We start from the raw sequence: 26,758 nt of genomic DNA, 5'->3' as shown, positions 1-26,758 counted from the left end.
GACAACTGCAAAGCCCCCCTGAACTCAGCTAACTCCCAGACTGCACCATGACAGTTTTCCAGTTGCCATCTATCCTGCCCATGGCAAAATTAATATAATCTAAACCTACAATTAGTATTTCCAGTGCCAGTGCAAAAAAAAAAAAAAAACAACCAATGATTCAAATTTCACCATATCACTGGTTGATAGGCTAGAGGCAACTCTGGGGTCTACCTGGTTCCACCCTGCTCAGGCAGGGCCAGCCAGCACCAGGAGCCCAGGACCACATCCTGGAATATCTCCACGGATGGAGACTGCAAAATCTCCCTGAGAAACCTGGGCCAGGATTTGGTCACCCTCACAGGGAAAAAAGTAATTCTGATGTGCAGAGGGACCCTCCAGCATTCCAGTTTGTGCCCCTGGTGTCTGGTCCTGCCACTGAGCAACACTGGGAAGAGCCAGGCTCTGACCTCTTTGCAGCTTTTTGCAGCCTTTATATGTTTGTATACACTGATGAGAACGCCCTGAGGCTGATCGGCTCTAGGATGGACAGCGCACACCAGTGCTGGGGCTGTCCTCCCCAAGGACAGGACTTTGCATTTTCCTGGTTGAATGTCAGGATAGGTTTCTGCTGGCCCATTTCTCCAACCTGCAGGTCCCTCCGGAGGGATCTGTGACTGCCTGGTTTGTCAGCTGCTCCTCCCAGTTTACTGTCACCTGTCACTTGCTGAGGATATCCTCTGCAATTTGCACATTGCAAACATCCACCCAGTATTCAGCTCCCTATACAATTGCCATTGCTGCCTTTTCTCAGATTGTGAGCACAACTTAAAGGTACAGAATCCCTCCAACTGTTTTCAAAGAACAGACAACCAGAAAAAAGCTCCAAATGTGCAGATAAAGCATCTTGCAGAAAAGTCTTAAAATTAACTGATTCTTACCTGTCTTGTTCAGGATCAGGGTTCATGGAGCACACCCAGCTGTCAGGGTAGTTTTTCTCCACTGAGCTCAGCTGGAATGGGAGAGTCCGCCACTTCAGACAGACATCTGTTAGACAGACACTTTGCAAGTCAGAAATACACAGCCTGAGACACATCATTTTTTTCCCATAGCCCGTTTTTTCCCATAGCCCATTTAAGCACCACACCAAAGTGTATCCAACAACAGTAAGACTAGTGGCCAAAAAAAAGTGAGACAGTAACAGAATATATTGAGTCAATTATTTCTTCGTGCTCACAAAACGCTTGAATGAAACCCTCAAAGACAACCCTGACAAGAATGCAATGAAGCCTGGCTTCAACCAACACCAGAGGACCTCACACTCCTGCTGCAACAATGACATATACAAACTGAACTGAACAGCCAGTCCAGACATCACAGCTCAGACCAGCAGTGAGGCTGTCTCTTAATGATACCAAAGTAACACAAATCACAGACATATCCACTTAAAAAAAAATTCTATTAAATTTTTGATGAACCAGGAACACAAATTTGTCTTCCAGAGTATTGCTAGCCTACCAGGAAACCAACAGCTTCACAAAATCAAGTTCTGCCAAGAAAATCCAAACATCCTTAGATCAGGCTCTGGAAGGATATCAACAAGGGAAGACAAGGAGAGCAAAGCCCCTCCTCCTTCAGAAGAACCTTGAAAAGACTGAGACAACCATCAAGGCAGAAGAGCCTAACAAACAATTCCACAAGAATGGCCTTACATTCCTTCCTACAACCACATCCTCAAGTCCCAGGGAGAAAATAAGGAAGTTTGGTGTCCCTCTACCAGGTGACAAAGTGATGGTGTGGAGCTTGCCATTACTCTAACAAGAGCTTAGCCAGAGCTGTTTAGAGGTACACAGAAGAGAACTTGCATTAAATTCCAAGGTAATTGTAAAAGGTTCCCTCTGTGCTGACATAGTGCAGGCCAGTGCATCAGGGTACAAATTACTTGGCCACTTCCCATTGCCTGAGAGGATGTCTCAGATCTTATTCTGGTGCTGGGATGGGCGCCTTTGGTGAGTTCCAGTTCATACAACACTTCTAAGCCTGCTCTCAACACTGTTACTGTCAGGGCACCTGAAGATCAGTTAGTGAACTGTGCAGGAAAGGAGCCTTACACCAGGATGTCACAGAATACTACTGAGTGCAGATAAAGGCAAACTGCAGAGGAGACAGGCCCTAGGAAAGGATAATGATAGTCCATCCCAAATCTCCTATGCATTTAACTGTCCCCATCTGCAGCCAGGAGTGTCCCTCCCCTTCCCCAGAGAGAAGCAGCCAGATCAGACGCACCGCACTGAATTGTGGTGGGGATCTCCATAGCTCTCCTACGCTTGTAGCGCAGTTCACTAGACGGAGGCTGGTTCCAGTTTGCTGATAAATAACCAAATTCATCCCAGAACTTGATGATACCTCTCTGGGCTGGAAAACAAACCACATCCTGCTCAATATGGAGCCATTATCACAAAATCACCATCTGCACTCTTGGCTGTCCTCCAGCCACCCAAAGTTCTCCTTCCAGACCCTGGTACTTGTGAAGCTTCATTACCTATTGCAACATCCTTCCAATACTGAGCCAAATGCTCTCCCATGGCCTTCAGCAAATGTCGATACTCCTTGGCATCAGCAAAGTCTTGTTTATTATGGGTTGGCTCCAGAACCAAATAGGGCACATCCACCACGCCTACCACTCCTCCACATGCCCTGGAAGAGGGATACAGAGTGACACGGAGGAACACAGATTAAACTGACAGGCTAGAAAACTGAACTGTCATGCAAAATGTAAGATGGGCTCAAATATTTGTACTTGCTGTCAAGACCTATTTTGCCTGTCTCTAGAATGAGGCACTAGTACTACCAGCACTCATCAGCACCAAATGCCAAGCACCTCATACTGTTGCAGGGATGACTAAAATTTGTGTAAAGAACTCTCTATAAAGAAACCAGGGAAATAGTAGGCAGTACTAAATAGAATTTATTTGTCAGAATGCAGGCTGACAAAATGAGCAGGCCTCAGGCTCATGAAGAATGGTTAATGCAAAACATGGTTATTGTACAGCCTAAGTCAGATATAGAAACGTGCCAAGCTTAAGCAAAAAGATTGCAGAAAAGTCTGCAGGACTCACATGCCACCCTCCAGCTGTGGGCCCACCTTCTCATACATCTTGATCAGCCGACTGCAGTTATAAATGAACATGCCGTCCAGGTCGCGCTGCTCAATGTTCACCCCAAAGATAAAGTTCAGCTCCTTGGGTTCCTTCAGCGCCCTATAGGGGACAAAACAGAGCCTCTAGGGATGCTGAAAATAAAGTATACTATTTTCTGGTGTTAGAGAGAGGGTATGGAAATCCAGCACCCTTGAGCATTAAATTAATCCGGTAAACTGCTACTTCTGAAAAATACAAAACATTTGCTGAAAAAGCATTACAACCAAATATGAACAAATTACAAAAACTTTGCAATACAGATACTAATTTAGGCTGGACAGATAATTTTTCATTTGAATATGTTTTCTCCTTCAGAACAGATTCTGGGTTTTACTTCAGATGTTTTTATTCAGTGAATTAGTTTTATGAGAGTGCTGTTGCATTCAGACTGGTCCTTACCCATGCTATTTTGGTTTGTATTTGCCAGCTATTTTCCCTTTCTAGATAAAGCATGGAAATTCAGATTTCAATACAAAACTACAGTCTTGATATTCTGATTCTAGAAAGTTTTCTTAATTCCAAATTTCACAAGGCTGCTCCTTAAATTGAAAAGCTGGAGGATACAACGTACAGCCTAAGCAGAGCTTTTTTTTCTGGAATGTCAGGATATCAATTTGCATGATTTCTCCCTTATCTATGCAGCAGATGACTCCAACAAAAGTTGGCCTCGAGTACATTTGTGAACACATAGGCGTTTCTCAATCTGAATCTTTGGTTACCAGGAATTCTATCTCCATGAAGGCCAAAGCCTTGAGATTTTGATCTCTTTGTGCTATAAATCAAACAAAATCCCTGTGTCTCACAAACAAGTCTGGCTCTTCAACATACTAAATTAATCAGGTTCCACAGCTTTCCTGATCCCATGCTGAGGATTTTTCATAAGAAGGATCCTCAGCCTCAGGATGAAGGTATCCTCAAATGTGAGGTCCAAACCAGACCTATAGGCAGAGCCTATACCATGGTCCTGCCCACCCCTCTCAATTTTGACCTGCTTTATATTCCCCACCTGCCCCCATCAAGTCCTTTGCAGTTATGTACTTTATCTTAATGAGGAATTTGACTTCTGCTTAAATGGTTAGCTGAAGATAGTGGAATTCTTTAAAATGTTCTGTTGACTGTCTACTAATATCAAATATTAGGAAGACCTGAGCCATGCATGCATGAACCCTACACAGTGATCACCTGTAAATATGAGATCTGAATCTATGTTAATAGTGAAACTTTGCAAAATAAATCCCAATAAATAAATAAAATTAATATTCATTTTTTGTTTAAGGCCATCTTCCCTCACACAGATGCAATGGTACCCTATGACAGAACGTCATTTAAAACAGGTGACTGTAATACATTCTTAGGAAAACACCTGAAATAGCAGCTTTTAGTAATCTTAAATCTAAACCTTTGCCAAGAGGGGTTTTGAACACTGTCAACTGCTGGGCTGAAATGTGACCCTTTGGTCTCAGCTCACTGAGGTAGAAAACTGTGATTCAAGAGCATGAGCAAGTGCAGCAAAAGACCCATCTCAGGGATTAGTTTTCTTTTTCTAACTTCTGGAAAAGAATGCAGAGCCTTATACTTCAAGTAATAGCATGTACTCACCTACAAAACAAAAACGACATCTCCTCATTTTTACCAGAGAGGACAGAAAGTAAAATTATCATCCAAACCATAGAAAACAAAGTGGTGGGTCAAAAGCCAGAGATTTAATTACTAGAAATTTAGTACCTGTCCTATTGTCTGGAATCAGATCCAACCTGATCTTACACAGCCTTTGGAAACCAGAATGCACTTCTTTCATTGATGCACCCAGCATTAGGGAAACAGCAGAAAACTGTCCTAGGACATCCTCTGTAACTCAAGAATTTTCCAAAAGACAACAGGGATTGGTTAGTGCAGAAGCTAACCTATTATACACATCTTTCAAGATTTTTTTTCAGCTTTCTGAATATAGTACAATGCTGTGGAAAATCATGATCCTCTGAACTGCTGATGATCACTAGTGATGAATGCAGGGACAGACAAAAAGCCATGTACCTGCCCAGAGCATTTTTTTGCTGGTCAGCTTAGTAACAGGAAGAAGTATTTTGCCCATGGGTGGGAAGGGCAGAAGACTATTCACAAAATTTTTCATTGCACACTAATGTCACCAAACCCAAGAATTAAAGAACAAAGGTGTAGATGGAAAAGTATGTGGAAGGAAAGAGGTTCTCTCACAAGCTTCTGTATCATTCAGATCCTAGCTCTAGCACTTTTAAATTAAAGCTGTATTTATTTATTTCTTTTCAGCATCTTAAGATGCATTAGGTCTATCTCTGGCAACAAGCCTGGGACAGCTCTGACCTAGGCAGCCATGTAAATGGGCATGCACACACATAGGTGGGAATGGAGATGTTCTGTATCCAAATCCCCAACTTCCTCAAACTCAGCATTTGTTTTAAGAGCATTTGTTTCTGGTTTTCACTTCATTTGAGAAATTCAAAACAAACGTATATGAAGAGTGAAATATTCCTGTGAGTACATCAAAAACCAAAGTTAATTGCCACCAGAGCTAAGCTAGAAGAATGCCTTGGGATTTCACAGCACTGACTACACCAAAACTCAGCCTGTTTTTAGAAAGCAGCCCTAAAATTCCTAAAGCTGTTTCATTGTAACTTGCGAACATTTGTTCATCAGCCTGAATCTTATCTGCAGGTGAAAAAGCAAGACTGAAAAAAAAAACTGATGTGAAAACCTGTAGCAGAATTTCTGAGAGAGAGAGGACACGATTTATATTTAGAGTGAAGGTTGAGCTATCCCAGCCTAGGCCTTAGATAAGGGCCTTGGTGAGGCCTTGAAGCCTATGACACAGTTAGAAATTTAGTCTGTGTTGCAGTCAGAAATTATGGTAAGGTGTAAGCACAGTGTAATGGGCTTTCTGGGTTTGAATTAGTATAGGTCTGTAGTGTGAAACTTTAACCACCTTAAGACAAAGACAAACAATGTTTGTTTGCCAATGAGAGTGTGCTCACAATTGTTAACTATATTGAAGTGTATATAAACTGCCATCTTATAAACAATAAAGAGAGAACGTATGATTAACCACATTGGTTTGGATCTGCGTTTGTCCTGTCCAGTTCCCGATTTTATAGGAAAGTCCCATGTTTCAAAAACAAGGTAAGCATTTAGAGAAAAAAACCCAATCCAGAGACCCACATGTCTTCCAGCAGGTAAGAGAGGAATACCACAGGTAACCAGAATAGTGCCCCAGCTGCTCAGTTTAAAAGCCCAAGCATATAAGACGCCTATGGATATTTAAGCTTTGAGCTGAACCGAAAACACACACAAAACAGGACAGCTATATAAGCACCTGGAGCAAACAGCCTAGGTACTCCAGAGTTTGGAAGCCCCTGCACTCACCGCTGCTTTGCATCTTGAATCCTTTTCTTGACATCAGCCTCCCGACGCATGGTGATGGCCGAGTTCTGGACCTGACGCAATGTCACCTGCAAACAGGCATTGCATAGTCAAGCTGGGAAATTCATAAAATTCACTCAATTTATGATTTTCTGCTCTTTCAGGAAGAGCTGAGAAATGTTTTAAATGTAAAGAAGTCACAACTGGTAGACAGTGACAACCAGTGTGACTCCACATGTAGGGCAAACTTACACTAGGTTGTTTAAGCATCTACACAGTTGCTTGGAGGAAAATGTCTACACGTAAAAAAAGAATTAATGAAATTGAAAACAGTGGCAATGGAGCGCAAGGAAACATCCAGGGCACTTGGATACTATTCTTTCCATGACATACCAATAGCAAGCTCAGTGATTTTAAGCTGGTGTTACTTGCTGACCTTCCTGGTGTCCCTGCCAGCCCTCCTCCCAACTCCTGGCACCAGGGCTCAGTCTTGCCCCTCTGGGCAAAGTCCCAAAGTCCCACTGGAAGGAAGCAAAGAGGGTCTCTCCAAAAGCCCCTGCCCAAATGCCACAGAGACAGCTGCACAGGCAGCAGAGAACAGCCAAAAAGCCTGTAGCTCTAGTTCTGTTCCCCAGACCACTTCCAGAGAGGCTGTCAGCAAACAGCACCTGGAGTCTGGAGGTCACCTTCCCACACAGGATATATTGGGGGTGTAGGCAGGGGAATGCCAGCACACTTCTCACTTGGGCTGCACACCATGTGAAGATGGTGAAACACATCCCGTGGTGATGAAGCCATGGAGATGCCTAAATATTGCTGGAAGTTCACTGCCGACTGGAGCCACCACCTGCTTAACTAGCACATGGCATGCTGCCATGGGGTGCTGCCCAGTCAGCATCACTCCACTGCCAGTGCTATGAATATCCCTTGGTGCCCAAAACATGACATGCTGCCAAAAGCACAAGGCTCACCCTGGACTCCCGCGTGAGATCCCCTCCAAGGCGTAGCTCGAGAGCACGGGCTTTGCTCTCCGCCTCACGAGCCTTCTCTTCCGCTGAAACATACAGGAACAAGGATGCTGTCAGCCATTTGGTACAGACAGACATCATCAGGCATTCACTCAAAGACAGCAATTCCAGAGAGCCTTTGCTGCACTGATGTGTACAAGGGTACAAAGGGAAGACAAAAATGTACAAAAATCAAGCCTTTCCTGAGAGGATAGTCCCACTGACATGGCATCTTAAACATGCTCAGAGTCACAGTCAAAACTGGCACAATAGCAGAGATAAACTATGCAAAAGCACATTTGAAGGAAGGCTCTGTGAGGAAGTCAACAAGGAACTGGTAAGTCTAAGGATGCCTGTGGCCCTGCCTGCTCTGCTTGGTAATGTGATTCAGAGAAATGTTCTTACAAAACCAGGACTAAGTTCAGGCTTGAAAAGGAGTTCCAGAGAGGTAATTTTCTTGCAAAGACTAAGGGAAAGGACTACTCTCAGAAACATGTTTATCTCTGATAATTGCTAAATTTTGCCTGGAACAAAGACACATATGTGCTACACGTTACAGAGGACCCAGCATTCGGAAAACCTACCCTGCATGTGATCCTCATATGCAAGAAACAATGTAAAAGCAACTCCCCCTTTTGCCTCTCTCCTAGACAAACAGGAATGCTGATGAGAGGCACATACCACCTCAATTCATTCAATAAACCTCATTTTCTGCAAGGAGAATGGACTGAGAACAGTCTTGAGTAAGAAGGAATTGGGGGTGCTGGTGGATGAGAGCTGGACCTGTCCCACCTGTTTGCACTGGCCCCCAGAAACTTCCCATGCCCTGGGCTGATCCCACAGCATGCACAGCAGGGGAGGGGGAGATTCTGCCCCTGTGCCCCGCCCAGGTGAGACCCCACTTGCAGAGCTGCCTCTAGCCCTGGGGCCCAGCACAGGAAGGCTGTGGAGCTGCTGGAGAGCATCTAGAGGAGGCCATGGAGATGCTCCAAGGGTTGAAGCACCTCTGCTCTGGAGACAGGATGGGAGAGCTGGGGTGCTTAGCCTGGTGAAGGCTTCAGATGAGCTTTAAGATCCCTTCCAATACAAGTCATCCTGTGATTCTGTAATTTGGCAATACAACGGGTGCGTGCTGAGGGATGGTGTAGCTCACACCAAGGCAAACAATGCCTGCACCCCCACATGTGAGGGTGCAGCAGCCTAGTTACAGCACACCCAAAAGCCATCTCTCTCCCAGCTCTCCTCACAGGGAGATAAACTGTAGCTGTGAGACACTCCAAACAAGGAAACACACCAGTGGAAGAGCGACCTTGCCTACGATTCACATAGGATGAGGTAAACAAGAAGATGACAGGCTATAGATTACCAGCATCTCTCCAAAAAGCAGCACTTGGTTGCCAGCCAGAAGGAAACTGGAGTCTGTAGCCAGTCAGTTGACTTAGACGACTACAACACAAATCCCTTTTCCTTTCTGCGCATTGTCCCATTGGAGTTTTGTTCACCTCATTCCCAGAGCAGCATGGTCTGAGGTTCACGCTGCTTACCAAGGACTGTGCTGTGTGACTAGCCATCATCAAGAGACAGTCTGGCTAAATCAAGCCAACAGGAGGCTGGAGGCTGCTTAAAGCATTTGGTCCACTTCCATCAGAGCTTGTAGGAAGCTGCTGGTGGGCTAAACATATTTGTGGCTAGTGAAAAGAACACAGTGGTAACCCAGAAGGGCAGGTAACCCAGGTCAAACCTGCTCCACTAATGCAGTGACAACTGAGACAGCTGACAGGGATCGATACAGTTACAGGGGTGAGGCCCCCAAGGCATAAAGATGCATGTCCTATGCAGGACAGTGAGCACGCAGCAGATGGAACCCATATACACATCCTCCCAGGGGACAGCAGGCATGGTGTACCCATGGCACTGCCAAGCACAGCACTGGACACACCAAAATAATCTGAAATAATACCTAGAGCAGCACAGAGCTGTTAGCTTCCAGTACTTGATATCTGCATGACTCCTCACCTCTTCCATTCGTTTGCCTTCCCACTTTTGGAAGGGGATTTCCAGAAGCGAGGCAATGCAAATGCCAAGGTGCCTCAGTGCAATACTCAGTCTCAGTTCAGAAGAACACAGAAAGCAAGTGATGGTCTTTCACAGCCACCTTGCCCAGGAATGGTACTTTTCTCCTAGGTCCACTAACTCACTTAGGAATCTGGATACTACAGCTTATTGCATGAGGCAGGAAGTTAGTTCCTGGGGAATGAAAAGGGGCTTTTCCTCAACTTAAATATATGTATGTCTTCACTCCTGAGCCATATCTCTTTTTAAGATATGCCAAAGCCATGCCACCAACTGCCATCATGTCAATGCTGCTCATACATCTTCCCCATCCAGCTATTTTTTGGTTATCCTGTTTTGATTCCACAAGCTCATAAGCTATATCCAGAGACTCAGCAATCTCTCAGAGTGACTGATTCCAACACATTCCTTGTAGACAGGTATATCTGGCATTCTGGAACGGCTGTTTGCTCAGCTGAGACCCACCATTTGTCACATTTTAGTGTCAATTCTATCTGTTCTCAGCACTGGGACAACAATGGACACAATTTTTCAGTGCCATATACTAAGCTTCACTTTTAAGTGCCATGAAAGCCTCATAGACTGCTTCAGGGAAGAAGCTTCTCTAAATCCTGCTCTTTTCATCTTCTTGAAAAGCAATGGGAGTGTGTGCTCAAGACCTGCCCTGGCTATAGGACTCAATGTAAAAATAAATTCACCTATGAGGATTGAGGCACACAATAAAATCTGCTTAAGCTTCATCTTACCAAGTCTATTTTGCCAGGCTGTACTTCCTAAAGGAGGAACAGGGAACATGGCAATTCACACCATTTCACTCTGCTGCTTTTCTTTGGGGCAGGGTCACAGTCACACTGCCCTCTGTGATGCTGTACAGGCTGAATGCGGCACCATGCCTTGTGTATATGACCTGTAGCCACACGCAGACATGCCTAAAGCAGGTCCGACACAGGGACAGAGGACACGTGCCTCCAGGTGATTTATGTAGTGGATTTATGAACCCTACCAGAAGATACAGGTCACATATAAATCACTTACAACTTCCAAGATTCTTCCTTCACTAGTATTTTTGCATCAAGGGTTAGGGAGGGACGCTACTTTTTGTGTTAAACTTCTGGAGACTTAAGGCAGTTATAATACAGTTTAATGCTGTATTTATATGCTTGTGTGATTTCTATGTGCTGAATATCCAATTATGACAAACTGAGTTTTCCCTGAGGATTACAGGACTTAACAGGAAAGGAAGATTAGATGGGCAAAAGGTATGCCTGGAAGGGTTAAAACCAAGCAAACCAGGGCTCCCCTGTATACCCAGACCAATCCCTTTACATTAAGTGACAGAATAAAAATCTACTTTTTTAACTGCCTTAACAGGAAAGGTGGAGAACAAAAACACAACCAAAAGCTCATAATATCTTAAAGGTGAGAGAAGAACGGCAGGACAACAGGGATCAGCCAGGCTTCTGCTGGAGTGGGGGCAAACTACTGGGACTCCAAGGGTTATCCTGTACATTTGATACTCAGATGAAATGGTCTCTGGGAACAATGTACATTCCTTCCATTGCATGAATGTAAGTCTGTGTCATCTGCAGTTGCTGCAATAATTCAGTTCCTGAGCAATTCCAGTGATCCCAGAGGCAGGCAACCCCAGGTCACACCAATCAAAGGTTTAGTCCTCCCCTTAGCAACAGATGAATGCATGCCCTGACAACTCACCTATCCTTGCCATGTGCTCTGCTTTCTTCACCTCTTGCTCTGCACGGGTCTTGAAACGGTTTGAAGTGTATTTGTACATCCTGTGATGATCAAAATTTATTAATCAGCAAACTCAGCAGTAAGGTCAAACCAAAATTTCATCACTGCATGAGAGAACAAGATCCCCACATGCTACTCTACTCCTCCCAATAGATTCAATAAATAGAGGAGGTTTACATATCATGAACTGGACATTTTTGGATGAAGCTAAGCAAAATCTTTTTAAGTCAGAGATGTTTTAGTAGTAGCTCCAACCACAATATCCAGCAGGGGTGAAATATATCCATATTCTTGTAGCAAATCTCAAGACTTGTGGAAATATTTTTTTCTTAGAGAAATAATAAGCTTCTCAAAACCCTCCCACCACAGCTAAATAACCTTTCCTGTGAACAGCTGTCCACAGGTGCAGTCTGATCAGTCCATCTCACACAGGGCTATCTCAAAGCAAAACAACAATTTGATCAGAACTTCAAGTTTCAGGACACTTCTGTGTGTTACGTATCTGACTCACAACCTTGTAAATTGTGCTGGAGATGGAGCAGCTTGTTTCACCTTCCTTATACACTAACATGCCAAATACAGATCCAAATTCACTGACTGCTGCAGAGTGAGAGATTGGTGTTCGTGAGGCAGAAGTTCATGAATGCGCATCACCTCCAAGCATGTCACAAGGAAAGATGACACCTTGGACAAGCAGAGCCTGCAGGAACTCAGATCACCTTAAGACACAAGGTTTTGGATATACCAAGACGAAAATCCCATCCCAAATGGATGGGATTAACTTTTCCAGTATTTAGCTAAAGCAAAAGCCACTAGAAATACTGTTTTTACATAGAGGCAAAAACACATGGGGATGTAATGCTTGACTGACCAAATCATTGGAATCATGCTTAGATTCTAATGAGAGACAAAATTCCCCCCAAATGGCAGATAAACTGTCAGGATTTGTGAGAAACAACCTTGTACTTATGAAAAGTTTTGTTTAGGTTTGTTTTTGTGGGTGAGCACACAGGGAAGCTGGTGCTGACATCAGACATAGTCTCACCAACAGGAATCCCTTGCTCCCAAATCTAGAAAATTATTACCACAAGCACAGTTCCCGGAAATACATTTTGCTAAACTCATGTTCTGCTATTTATAAGGATTTCCTCCCTGGGGAAAAAAGCAGGAAGGTGATAAGACTTCCAGAAATCACAGTTGGTGATTTCATCATGTCAGGAGCTAAAGAGTCAGGATTTTGGTGGTGTCATCTCTAACCTATATAAGGTTGATGAAAGCTGTCTGGGGCCAGAAGACAGCACACTCTGAAAGCCAGGCTGCTTTCAACATGTTGGCATAACTGCATTACTTCACCCACATCTGCCTGACTTCAAAGGGGAAAATAAAAAGACTGAGAAGCAGAGTGAAGCTGAATTATGCCCCCCATGCCCTGCTCAGCAGGCAAGGGCAGCACTTGCAGGGACCATAGATTCAGCACTCCTTTGCTGTAGGGAGCACTGTAAGCAACTCTGGGGTGTCCTAGATGATGGCACTGTGAACCATCACGAGCTTCAAGACACTCATTCCAACTGCCTTGGAGTGTCCTCATGGAGGCACAGGCCTTGCATGTGGCCTGGCTATTTCTACCTGCACAGCCCATATTGCTAAACAAGCTCCAACAGATACCAGGGAAGAGATAGACGCAATCCTTCAGGAGACACAGGCCACTCCCAGGGAAGCTGGGAATGTAGTAACACAACTGCAAAGGCTGGTGAAGGATCCCCACAAAACCAGCCAGCCCCTGCCACCAGGATGTTATAAGCTCCAGAAAGGTGAGGAGAAGCCTCTCCCACAGAAACATGGGTGGTGACAAACAGAAAACAAGTGTTCTGCTCAGGAAATGCACTGTTATTCCTGAAAAACAGTGCAAGGGCTGCAAAACCTTTTCTTCAGTAAAGGCACTTATATACCCTAAATCCACAGCAGATTTCCATTCAGAGTCCATTAACAACAACACTGGAACCTGCAGACAAGCCACTGTACAGGCTTTTCCTTCAGAGATAAAGGCAACCTGACTGACAGCAGGAGGGAGCCCCCTCTGAAAGAAAAGAGCCCTTCAGATGTCCCAGACAAGCAGGCTGTAAAGCAGCAGCACCTCCACTGTCTGTTTGCCATCCCTTTGCCTGACCAGGAAGGTTCAACATTTACCTGGCCCAGGCTAATGGGCCAGAAACACAGCCATCCTGAAGAGCTGAGCATCACTGCTACATCAGCTGACCCCAAAGAAGCACCATAATGGAGGTCCCTTCCCCCATGCACTCACACACAAAACAGTGCCGGCACAAACGCAAGGGATTAACCCAGCATTAACCTGTGGAGCACTCAAAGCCTAGTAGATAAATGGGGATGGTGAGCTCTGACTTCAGCTCTAAAGGGAAAGTGAGGGCATAAGTGACCCTTTTCAGCAGGTTCAGGGAGAAAAATGTAAAAAAAACCCACACCTATGACAGTAAAAGCAAAGTAACCACTTTCAGAATGGACTGATTTACTGATTTTCCCTTTGGAAAGAGCCACCCAAGGCAGATTTGAGCTCTCCTGAGGAAAAAGACAGTTTCCTCAACCTGCCCAGAGGACAGCATGGCATCTACCCCAAGAGCTGTGCTGGCTCTCAGAACCCACACTGAAGGCTTTGATGGCTTGTCCTGATGACCACGCAGCTTCTGGAGCCCAAAGCTAGCATCAGGAAGTCCAGCCAGAAGGGAGCAGTCTGGACACTCTCCAGAGAGACCCAGTAAAGCCACAATAATTGCCATATGTCTGAGAAGATTTACACTGTGCTCTGCAGGAAGGCCTTGCACAGTCTTTACTGCTCTGTTGCAGGAAAGGGGATTTTAAATGTAAATGCCTTTAAAATGTTCAGGAATTTGTACTGGCCTATCACTATAAGCTGCGAGACACAACTGCCACTAGCACACATGAGCTTGGGGCTTCTTAGAATAGACTACTGACCACTTGAAGAAGACTGAGGTAGATGAACATCCTGGGTGATCTGGGACACCTAATATTGTCATGACGCTGGCAATATCACCCACAATGATGCCATCCTGTCTATGAGTCTCACAAGAAGATTGTCTCTGATGAGATAAAAATTTGTGTCCTCCTCTGGTTTCTCTCCCTAGTACTTTTGATAGACTACAGCACAAGCAAAAGCAGCACAAGGCACTCACATGTAGGTAAAATACAGTCAAAAATCCAGAAATCCAGAGATTATCTACTCAGTAAATCAGGATTTACAGTGGCAAGTTCCCTGCCTTCTGCAGGGAAACAACTGGCCTGGCCAGCATGAGGAGCACTGGGTGTAACATTCTTTTACTTTGGTCAGGTTTCTGACACCATTTCACACAGTCTCATGTAAGGAGCTGAGGAAGCCTAAGTTAAAAACCAGAAAGACTCTTCAGGCACTGTCAGTGGCATGACAGTGGCCTGTGGCTGCTAACAGTGCCTAGTAAGCTGAGAGTGAGCCCAAAATGCTATACTAAAAAAAATCTACAAATACTCTACAAAATTACTACTATTTGATTCAAATAAATTTGAATGCAGACTGTGTGCTCCCAAAGACAGTCTCCCTCAAGCAGACTGAAATACAGATTTCCCTTTCCCCTCCCATCCCAGTAACCTTTTCTAGTCTCTGTTTAGCCAACTGACAGCACATCCCAGCTCACTGCCACATTTTTTGTTTAAGGAGATTTAAAAGGAATATAGGGAAAGCTTTTTCTCAATCTCTATTCAAACCTGGATTAGCTACATATAAAAGTAACAGTTTCAAAGCACTCAAGTCTAGTTTCTTTTTGGAAATAATCCTAACACTCACCATATGTGAGTGTTATTCCTTATGTATTTCCTTATTCCGCTCAAAAACAACAATACAGTTACCCAACAGTTTTGTGTGAATATGGCATTTCATACAACCATGATCTTAATTTCTTTGTTTGCTCTGAAAGGGAGCCAAACTGCACAAATGTCTCATACAATTTTCAAAGGCATTAGATTTTCCACTATGTATCTCTCTTCCCATAATGTCAACAGCACGTGCCATTCTCTTATGGTCCGATTCTGTGGCTTTAGGGTTAGAAATGGAATTATGCAGGATACACCTGGAGAGGAAAACACTACACCTTTTCTCTAACTTCAAATGGTCCCACACACCCACAGATCTTGTATCCAACACTTACCTTGGCTTGTAGAGGCAGCATGAGAGTCGTTTGGTTTGTACTTTGTGTCCATTTATGAAGATCCTCATCCTGGGATCAATATAAAGCACAGCAGCATAGGCACGGAAGGAGCGGCGCTCCGGCTTGCTGCAAGAGAGCCATGTACTTCAGAATATGCCCAAGAGATACCCTCTGCAAAACAGACAGGTGAAAGAAAAGGTCTTTCTGTTTTAATTACCATGAAGCCACAGTAAGTAAAGCTTTTCTTTAATTTTTCTTCTACCTATGTCTTCTCCAGACTCTTTGTTGAGCTGTACATCATAACTACTGCTACAAAACACTGATACTCATGTTACTGCAACCTGAAGAGGGAGTTTGAATACATCTGGATAATAATGGCCAAAGGTATAAACTGGACTATTTAAGACTAAAGGTGTGCCCACCTACCAGAGCATTTCCACCCTTCAGTGAGTCAGCAGTATGCTGCCACAGAACCTGCACTGACACACACGGTACCACAACATCAGAAAGAAGAGGCAGTGATCAGTGGCAATCATGCCTGCCTTACCAACAGGCATTAAAGATGCTGAGATCCCTTGGAGGGCCCCAAGAATTTGCTCAGTGACATCACTCTAATACATATACAGAGCTGCTTTACAGGGTCTGAAACTTCCTATGGAAAATTCAAGCACTGCAGGAAAGAAGCATGTAATCTCATCAAAAAGGTAAATCTTGCTAGGTGTGCCCATGGAGCTCTGGGACTTAATCAAGCATTTGGCTCATTTCAGCTCATTTTTTTTTGTTTTCAGGCTACAGGTGATCAACTCAGCAAACACTCAGCTCTCTCTAAACAGGGGCCTGTGCTCTTCCAGCTGCCCTCTGAGCACATCCTTCTTGCCCCTCTGCAGGGAGAAGTGCTCCCTGCTCCCTGACAGGTGTGATGATACACCCCACCTGCTTTCCATACCATCTACCCACAAAGGCAGACCTGCACAGCACCTCATGTTTTGCCACAAAACTGAACAGTAATTTGGGAGCAGCACTGACTCACAACCAGCTCTCATTCTGATGAAAACATCTTTGATAGGTGTAGAAAATGAAACATGAAGCTTAGGGCTCCTTTTTTTATGGTGCCTACAGGACACTGAGTCTTCTGCTTTGGCTAAGCTGAGATCAGCCAGTGCAGGCATTCACCCCAAACACAGCCACAACACCCAGGGGCTGACACATACATGCACCACAAACTGCTTAAGAACAAACTACAGATGTTCTAAATTCTCAATTTCACTACAAAAAGAGAATCTTTAAAAAAACCCCATGCACACAGTATATAGCCATGCCCTACACCAAATCTGATCAGGGCCTGTTACACTAGTCACACTTACGTTCCCTCTGGGGGTGTTTCTGCCATCTGAATATCTTGAGGGTCAGAAGTCACATCCAGCTCTGGCTCTCCATTATCCATTAGTTTGAGGTTAAAGATGACCACCAGGGTGCCTGAGCAAGTAACAAGTCAACCAAGTGAATCCCAACCAAACCCCAAATACCTCACTTGTGACCTGCACCATCCACATGTACCTTTCTCACCACGTATCTTATTGAACTGGTCCATCACTTCCCGCTCTGATTTGAAAGGGGAATACTTGTAAATGAGCTCCGTCTCAATAGCAAATTTCTCCATGTTGTCCGTCACAGGTTCACGGCTCCGTGCATTCCAGGTGGGTAGAGGAACAATGACCTGCAAATCCCATTGTATTGAGAGTCACTCTGGCTCTCCCACTGCAGTCAGCCCCTCCAGCAGGTCATGGTCCAGTGACTTACTCCTACTGACAGCCCCCTAAGTCACCATGAGAGCCCTTTCCAGCTCATTCAGTAGTTTGCATGTCTGTCAAGTGCTCACAGACCCTCTTTGCCAGCCTCTGAGTTGCCTTCTTAAAATACCAGTCTCAGAGTGAACCATTCCCAAGTCTCATGTATGGTACTGGCTACTCACACACTCAATGGCTTTTTTCCCTTTCCCATGTAGCAACTTTCATAATACTAAAAAAACCCACTCTGGCTTAATTCCTCTCTTGAACTCATATATCCTTCACTCATATTTATCCTGATCTCAGTCTTTGATTTTTTAAAGGATGTTAGCAAGGTGGTTTCTGCCATTTAGAGTAAAAATACAGATAGAATTATAAACTGCAGCTGCACATCAAGGACACAAATCCCATTCCAGAACTGTGGTCAAGCCAAAAAAGTAGGCAGAGCTGCTGTGGGAATTAGACATACTTTACTCTTCCCAACCTGCTTCAGTCATAGGCTAGCTACCAGCATGCACTGCCCCTTCCCAGCTTCTCTGCACAGGTCCCTTCAATCCCTCCCTCATACCAGAAGATGATTTCTGAGATACCACCCCAGTACAAATTTAAATTATCAACCTTGCCTGGAACAACAATGCCTGAGTTATCTATTAAAATATACAAGTTTTTCATAGGTAGAAATACACTGACTTTTTATTAAAAATCAAAAATAACTGTAAGAAGACACACCTGCACTTAATGACTTGTGGGTAGCAACTTCAAACACTTTTAATTCTCTACACAAAATCAAATCAGAGCAGTAAAATTAAACACTTCTCAAATTCAAATTTCGTGGGAAAAGGAAAATGCAAAATGCATGTCCTGAACTTAGCATAAACACACCTTTAAGTGACTGAAACAAGCCCTTCAAAATCTCTAGAGAGATTTCTCAATTACAATTAAAACCAAAAGGAAAAAAAAATTGTTGACTTCACAGAAGCCCTACAGCATAATGCCAAAAAAAAACCATACACTGATCCCACCAGAGTCAGAACCAACCCTGACACAGACTCTTCTGTGAGAGCTGGGCAAGTTCATATGAGGCAGCATTCACTATATTAGTTCATTACAAGAAATACACGCAAACCTCGTCGATGCCTTCTTCCTCATGGAATGTCCGTGATAAGAGGAGGCAAGTCATGGTGCTGTCTTTCTTTGTGAACAGGATAAAATCCTTCCCAATCCGCATGGAACCCCTGTAGAAGAGGTCAAAATGTGTGTTACACCTGATGTACCACACTGTTCAGAATGCAGGCCACATTACTGAGCTTTCTTCCCATTATGTTCAGTTATGAGATGTCAAAACCAGAATAAGGCAGAAGGGCTGAAATAGCAAGTACCATTTCTCTCTAAACATCTCATTCCTTTCAGAAGACATATCAATCTGGGCATTTTCACAATGTTTCAAGACATTTAACACCAGTCACAATTAAAAGGTGCACACCATTGTAGACTCATACTATGTAGAAAATTTAAACAAAAATTAAAAAAAAAAATAAAAGACAACTGAGGTGAGATGTGGCAATAACCTTCAAATCTCTGAGCAGAAATGTCAGTGAGAAAGCAAGCACATTCCTCACTTCACTGTACCCAGAATCAAGTGCAGCAGTCTGGAGACAGAAAATTCATTTCCTAACCTCACTAAAGCCTTACTGACACTTCAGCTAGGGCAGCTTAGCAGCGTGTTGTCACAAAAAGGGACAGTCCCCTCTTCCTCCCCACTCTCCTATCCCAAATAGTGTCTTTGCCTCTTCTCTGTCTTCTCTACCAAGTTATCCTGTTACCAAGCTCATTCAAAACACCTTAACAGGTAACAATCAACATTGCATCGAAAGAAGTATTGGTATTATGTCAGCGCATTTCTCTTCAGACTGGCTTAAGTCCATACCACAGTGATACCACAACCTACCTTTCACATGCTGGGGCTTCAGGCAGCATTTCTCACATGTAATAAAGTACACCTCTTGCTCAAGGTTAAGAAAGGACAGAGATCTGTCCTGGAAGCATACAGTCAGGATTTGGGATCTGTCTTGCACTGCAGCTGAACCGACAGTGTCTCAAGATCCCTTAATTTTTCCCCCCAGGTTACAGAGTCCCACTGATTTCCCAGTAGGATGCATATAATCAAGCCACATGGGTGAGCACAAAGCAGAACAGCCGGAATAAGTCACAAAGCCCTGTAACTTTCCCAAAAAAACAGCAAACTTCTTCCTCTTTCCTAGCAAATCCACTCCAACCAGTAGGATTCCTTTCCCACATGTGCTCCTCTGCACTTAATCCTACTCCTCCTCTCACTGCCTCCATCATTCCCCTTCTTTGTGCATTTGTTTGGTTTAATAACAAAAAGAAAAGGTTTAAGTCATCTGCTTTGCACCAGACAACTTTCCTGTTGGGAGGGTGCAGCACTATTTTGCTCAAATTTTACTACCTGGCTGTAACAGGGAGATGACCATTTTGTTTCCAGCTCTTCCATTATTTTCTCCAAGCTCTTCCATTAATTTCCCCAGGCTCTTACCTGTAGCCTCTGCCTTATGCAAACATAGTGCCAAATCACTGTCGTCAGCTGTAGAGAGCCTTCTTGGCCACTGGAAAACTATAGCAAATGTTGAGAGAGCTCCTGTCTACCAAACCAGGGGATCTTAAGAGTTCATCTGGGTTTTTTTTTTTTTTTGTTTGTTTGTTTTTGTTTTTGTGGTTTTTTTTTCTGGGAAAAAAGCTACACACCTGTGAGCAAAAAGTACATCGATCACCTAGACTATGACCTCCCCAACCTCAGGAGGCTGGCTCTTGTTGTACCTACGATTTCAAGCCGTTCCCATACTGCCCGATTTGAGTGGACTCAGGTGATCGCTTGGCTGATTTACCAAACTGGATAACACTGGCAGCTTCATCTGCAACAAGAGACAGGGAACAAAAAAGGCTTATTTCAGTGTACAGACATACACAGACACATCTTTGAGATAGAGAAGGAAGATAACTCCTTCACCACTGGAAATAGGCCAGAAAAGAGGCCAGAAGCCCAAGACGAAGCTGCATCCTGAAGCTGTACTACAGAGCCCTGTGAGATACATGCTGCTTGAGGGCACTGATGTTACCAGAAGATTTGTACAGGTGCCATTATGCTAAATGAAAGAGTTTTAGGTTTCAGCCTAGTTCACTGTCCCATCTGAACTGCATGAAGATGTTTCTTTTGGCAAAAAAAAAATCCACAAAAATTATCTACTGTGTCCACCACATTTGTTAATTCTCATAAATTAAGACCCTAAGATGCAGTGGGTCTGTTGTATCCCATGTCCCACTGACACAACACACTTGAGAGCACTAGAGCATAAGTAAGGACTATTAAAAAGGTCAGGAATCCAGAATAAACACTGCTATTTCTTCACAGTGGTGAACTGAACACTCTGGTTAATTAAAGCACTAGTAGGACACAAGCTAACTTTGGTAGCAGATTGCTGGAGCCCTGGCAGCAGGACAGCTGGAGAGAAAGTCAACATAAACAGGTGCTACAGCAATTAGCAGAGGATTTCATTAGCACAGGACAAAATGAAAGGACACAATGGCTTTACAGCTGAGAGGGTCTGTCATTTTTTAGTTCCAGCCTTTCTATTGTTCAAGGGATAAAGCCTTTTAACCACTAGGACAGAATGATTTCTTTCCCTTCCCCCAAGAGATAGTAATCATTTCACCAGAGAGTTTACTGGAAGAAATAAAGTTTAATTCCAGATACAAGGAACACAAAGTGCCTTAATGTCAGGGCTAAAAACAAATGCATACACAAGCTATAAGGGAGCACAAAACATCACTCACCCCACAAGGCAACTACAGGGAGGCTGAGCCCATGGACAAGCTAGATTTCAGCCTGCAGGAGACTCACACAGGCCTATCAGCACTGACCAGTTTTACAGTAAAATATTCAGTACTAACACCATTGGTCTGAGATGACATCACTGAGCTGGTGTCAGAATGCCATTTTCAGTTGAAATTATATTCAGATTTAAAGACAAAAATACAGGTGAACATCTGTGCAAACACCTCGCTGCCTCAACTGCAGTTGTTCTCTGTGGAGCTCCACAGCTATTCCAGAAACAGCTTTGGACTGGATAAGGGTACCTCTGCCTTCCCTTCAGCTTACTGTAGTATTTTCTAGCCAAAGAAAGAAAACACTGGAATGTCTTGTATTTGAGATCTGGGTAAGGATGTTGGTGATAATGATGATGATCATCATCATCATCCAATTACTATTACTCTACTATTACTATGTTATTTTTAAAGCCTGGGAAGGAAAGTAGATAGGGGATATTAAAAAGAGATGGACTATTGGAGCCTGTTTGCTCTACAAGCATTTTTCAGTAACTATTTTTAAGAAACTTTTAGAAGTCTAAAAAGGGTAAAGAGTAATTATCCAAAGCATTTCCCCTCCCAGGAAAGGTGACCAGATGGTTTATCACTCAATATTGGATGTCTGAAACCACCCTATTATGACTCTTCTTTCAGGTCAGAGGGATGAAGGTGATGCTGAGCAGAGGGGAATGTGAGGTAGCACCTCTCTCCAGGCTGTCTTTAGGAGAGATTTAATACTTATATCCTCCCAAGAATCAAGACATAATTTTTTTTCTTCCCAGCTCTTTAGAGGCTCTGGAGGGTGTTTCACTTAAGGCTATTTTAGTCACACTTTGTTTTGTTTTATCTCAGAGTTACTGGATTTAAAAAAGCCAAACGCCCCAGCAAGAAAAATAGGTGAGGGAGATCTATGCAAAACAAAGAAGAGAAAAAACAAGCTGAAGAAGTTCACTCAAAATGGCAGGATTTAATTCATTACCTGGGGGAAATTAGCCTAAAGCCAAGTTGAACTTTCCCAAGGAGAGGGTAACAAGGGAAATGCTGTGAGGTCCTTTGTCACTGTAACAAACACAGGACACCAACCGCACATGGGGCAATGACTGGAAACAGACAGTGACTGACAAATTGCTTTGACATATGTTCCTGTAATTTATTTTTAAAATCTGTTAACCTTAGAGGAAATATCAATATTTAGTTTAAAGATTTAACCTTAAACAAGGTTAAAGAGACATTTTCTCCTGAAAATTGTGTAGACTGCTCCCCTGAAAGTGGCCCCCAAGAGTCACTGTCCACACACACAAGTGTGTACACATTCTAAAAGTAGGGGTTGGAGTTCCAGTTAAAAAGTGGTCCTCACCATTGTGAGCCTTGGATAAACAGTATTTTTAAAATACGAATAAAGCAACTACTAAAATAGTACATACTAAATACTAAAATACTAATAAAGCAATCAAGACACTACTACTTAATTAACTGCTTCCATTAAAACAAAAGCTGGTTTGAGCTTCCAAACTTCAAAAATTCAGTTAAAAAAAAGCAAGACCTGATAAATTTGTTTCAATCTCTCAAAAAGCAATGGAATAAGCCCTCTTAAAAAGTATCAGAAGCCAGACAAGGCAGGTGACTGGGCTAAGTCTTCAGAGGTTTACAAAGGCAAGGCACACCTGACTGATTTGGTCACCTTCTACAAGGCAGCACTTTGTGTTCATATGGAGAGAGTAGTGGGTGTTGTTTGGCTGGACTTCAAGAAAGTGTTGGACACAGTTTAACACAGCCTGTTCCTGGACAAACTGGGGACAGACCGGGCAAGTGGTATACAAAACAAGTAGGGAACTGGCTCATGGGTCATGCTCAGAAGTGATCATTAATGGTTTTCACTCCAGCTGGCAGGCTGGCACAAGCAGAGACCCCAGGGACTGACACTGGGGTCAGTAAGAAGGTCCTGCATTGCTCAACATCTCCATACAGGATCTGGACAGTGGGGTGCTTTTGAATCCTCACCAGCTTTGTCAATGGGGGTAAATTGGGTACATAAGGAATGCTTTCTTAAGACACCTGGACCAGCTGGAATAGGGGGCAAGCAACATTGTGTCTGAAGTTCAAGGGAGCTGTAAAGTCCTGCACTTGGGATTAAATAACCCAAGAGTCCAGCACAGACTGGAATCTGCAGGTTGGGAGGACCAGCCTTGCTGGAAGGGTCCTGGTGGACAACAAGCTGAGTATGATCCAGCAGTGTCCCACAACAGCCAGGATCCTGGACTGTATCCACAGGGACATTGCCAAAGAGATGGAAATGTGATTATCCCACTCAACTTTGTGTTTGTCAGGCCCTACATGCTGTACTGTGTCCAGTTCTGTCTGCTCAATTCAGGAAAGATGCAGACAGACTGAACAGGGTGCAAAGAAGATGATCAGAGGGCTGCAGAAACTGCCCTATGAGAAGAACTAAGCCTCCTTCCTCGAGAAGAGAGGGCCCAGGGGGAATCTCATCATAGTATTACAGTACTTGAAGGGTAGCTACGAAGGCTACCCTTCCCTAGGAGCCACATGAAAAAGAGGCAATAGATACAAGTTGCACTGGGAGAGGTTTCTTCTTAAAATAAATGAGACATTTTTTCAGAGCCCGCCAGACAAATCTAGAATTGCCCAAGACAGAACAAGACCAAAGAGAACAGCAACAAGACAGAGTAACACAAAGAATATGTTACTGGAACAGTTAACTTGAGCCCTTCAGCTCTTCCCTCAGTTTAGAAGTGCCCAAATGCAAGTGGGTTTATTCACTCATCATCCCCAGATGGCGCTATATGCAGCCTTCCCAGCCATCCTTCCAGTCGACTTGGGAAGATCCCATGCTAGCATGGGCTCCAACAGCAGGACAGCAAGTCATGGAGGTATTCTTTTTAACATGCCAGCTTTATGTACGATAAAAACAATTTTTAATTAAAGTTATCATGCACAAAAATAAAACACTCCCAAGATCCATGATTTCTGTTGAAGCAAGGTCTGTATGGAGGGAGAAAAGTCCAATAAAAAGTTTTCTGCTGACATCTCTTAAAGTCTGATAGGAGATCTTCAGGATATCTTTAATACTGGTAGACCCTGCATTATGAGAAATTAAAGCTCATATCCCTATAGCCAGGGATGGAACCAGAGAGCCCCATGCAGCGAGTTTAAATGACTCTCCTTAGCTGCTTCTGTCCATGTAACAGGCAAATGGTGCAGCACACAGAGCTTCCACCTGGCTGCCCTTGGTCAAGCATCAAGACAGTCAAAGGACAGGAATTACATGATATTTGCTATATACAATGCATAGCACTGTGAAATACCCCTGCAACGCACAACATATGCCAAAATTCTTTACTGAGCATTTCAGGCTATCAGGATAAAATTCTTCAACATTTAGCTGAAAGATTAGTCAAAAGAAGCCACTTAATAGCTGTCCTGGGTAACCCAAATATTATTGTATTTCATATCAATCTGTGCCCAAAATTGAAAGTCTTTTTAAGACCCAGTGGTGCGGCCAGAATCAGAACCACAGGGTTCAGGGTGGGGGCAGGTGAATGTCAAGCACTTTAAAGTCGAGGCATTCAGGCAGACCTTTTTCTCTCCCCTCATAGCTTTTGCTCAAGGCAGTGGCTCTGCTGTGGGGATTTTTTTTCCTCTGTTTCTCTCTGACCTCCAGAGGAGGTTGTTTCGGGTAGGTTTTCTGTGCTCACAACAGTAGCAACTGTTGCTATAAAATGGGACACTCCATGTCACAATTGAAAACTGTTTCAGAGTGAATTTTGCAACATCTGTCTGCAGCTGTAGCATGGTGCTAGGAGGAGTGAAGAGGCCCCAGTCCCTGCAGCTGCTGCAGCTGCCAGCAGCACCCAGCTGATGCAAGAAGTCACAGAGGCTGAGCTAGCTGCCCTGCCATCCTCCACCAAGATGAAGGTGAAGTCCTTCCACAGGTTCTAGTCCTTGATGGAGTACCAGTTGCCGGAGAGTGTCAGCTGTATACACCAATGGAGCTGCTGCCACCAGAGAGATAAGAGGGAAGGCTGCCACCATTTTCCCTTTGTCTCCCCGCACACGGTTGCCCACGGCAAGCATCACCTTGGGGAAAGATGTCACTCTGCCATTTTGAGTTTCTCTTTGTTACCAGGGTGTTGTAGATGTCGGCGAACCCAATGGGAAGAATGATGATGTCTGACTTATTTCAGAAGGCTGAATGATTTCTTTATTATAATTATGCTATGATACATTAATATACTATATAAAAGAGGATACTAAAAACTACATGCTACTCTCTCTAACTATCCTAACTCCCTCACAACTCGTGACCCTGTTCTCCAGAGTCCAGACACAGGTGGATCCGATTGGCCATCAAGCCCAAACAATCCACTGTGATCCAACCGGGCATTTGCTCTAGGTAAACAATCTCCAAACACATTCCACAAGAGAAAAACAAGGAGCAGAAATAGAAATTGTTTTCTCTTTCACTTCTCTCTGTGCACCTTTATAAAAATCCTGAGAGAGAGAGAAATGTGTTTGTCACACCAGGGAGTCCATGACATTTAACAGTTTTGTATCTAGTCATTATTGCTGTTAGTTTGTGCCTGTTGCTGTTTTGCTTGTTAGTAAACTGTTATTTTTTCACTTATTTTTACACATTTATTTCCTGTGGAAAGGGATTGGTTAAACCTAAGGGGACATAACTCATTTCAGAGCGTCCCCCTTAAATTATCTTAAACCAATACAACAGTCAATACTTAAATCCCATTTTGTCACAATACCAGCACTACAGAAGCAATAACTGTATAAAAGCTGTCATGAAATTCTGTGGCATTAGAACAGACATCTGGCACCTTCCAGAGAAACACACAGTTTTCAACACAGACAGAGAAGGTTGTATTTTCCTCTCCCTGATTCTAAGGATTATCAGAAGGCCACACTTCAATCTCAGAGCTTTTTTTTTTTTGGATGAGGCTTTACTGTTTCCTTCAGTTAAACCGGTAGCAGAAAAGTACTCTTGGGAGACCCGTTTAGCATCCTTAATTGTATTCCAAAGAATATACAGAAGGTACCTAGAGTCCAAACCAAATTCCTTTATGGAAGTCATAAATCTGTGTATCAAAGCACAAATTAAATTGAATGAAATGTTCATATCTATATGGGTTTGGGCTGGGACAGAGTTCAATCTCTCCATGCTAACTTGCATGGGACTGTATTTTAGAGTGTTGCTAATACAGGGTTTTCATTAGTGCTGAACACAGCTGAAGACAGCATTCAATGCTGAATGTGAATGCTGTGAATGCTGTCACAGCTGAAGACAGCATTCATTAGTGCTGAAGACAGCATCAATGTCTTTTCTGCTTCTCTTTTCTGCACCACCAGCAAGCAGGCTGGGTTGCACAAGAACTTGGGAGGGGACAAGTCTGGGATGGCTGATCCCAACTGACCCAAGGGATACCAAACATTATCATAAAATC

General features: G+C 43.6%; 1 protein-coding gene across 3 annotated transcripts in view; it reads right to left on the bottom strand.

Annotated features, from left to right (window-relative positions):
• Nucleotides 1-26,758, bottom strand: part of MORC2 (MORC family CW-type zinc finger 2) — a 48,119-nt gene that overhangs the window by 11,300 nt on the left and 10,061 nt on the right. For 2 of the 3 annotated variants that reach the window (XR_010994873.1, XM_068177899.1), the window contains exons 5-16: nt 20,242-20,332; nt 18,529-18,637; nt 17,173-17,332; nt 16,980-17,091; nt 15,616-15,741; nt 11,366-11,445; nt 7,544-7,626; nt 6,576-6,661; nt 3,099-3,239; nt 2,522-2,676; nt 2,266-2,394; nt 921-1,026 (exon numbers count right to left, since the gene is read on the bottom strand). Coding sequence is in view for 2 of the 3 variants with exons in the window: in XM_068177899.1 (XP_068034000.1) it covers nt 921-1,026; nt 2,266-2,394; nt 2,522-2,676; nt 3,099-3,239; nt 6,576-6,661; nt 7,544-7,626; nt 11,366-11,445; nt 15,616-15,741; nt 16,980-17,091; nt 17,173-17,332; nt 18,529-18,637; nt 20,242-20,332 (1,378 nt within the window). In the remaining variant the exon portion in view is untranslated. Of the gene's footprint in view, nt 1-920; nt 1,027-2,265; nt 2,395-2,521; nt 2,677-3,098; nt 3,240-6,575; nt 6,662-7,543; nt 7,627-11,365; nt 11,446-15,615; nt 15,742-16,979; nt 17,092-17,172; nt 17,333-18,528; nt 18,638-20,237; nt 20,333-26,758 lie in introns of those variants that run through there. The other variant, XM_068177900.1, reaches the window with a different exon arrangement.

This window comes from Anomalospiza imberbis, unplaced genomic scaffold (assembly GCF_031753505.1).
Source record: "Anomalospiza imberbis isolate Cuckoo-Finch-1a 21T00152 unplaced genomic scaffold, ASM3175350v1 scaffold_117, whole genome shotgun sequence".
Taxonomy (NCBI): Eukaryota; Metazoa; Chordata; class Aves; order Passeriformes; family Viduidae; genus Anomalospiza; species Anomalospiza imberbis.
This window is presented reverse-complemented; position numbering and strand designations above follow the sequence as displayed.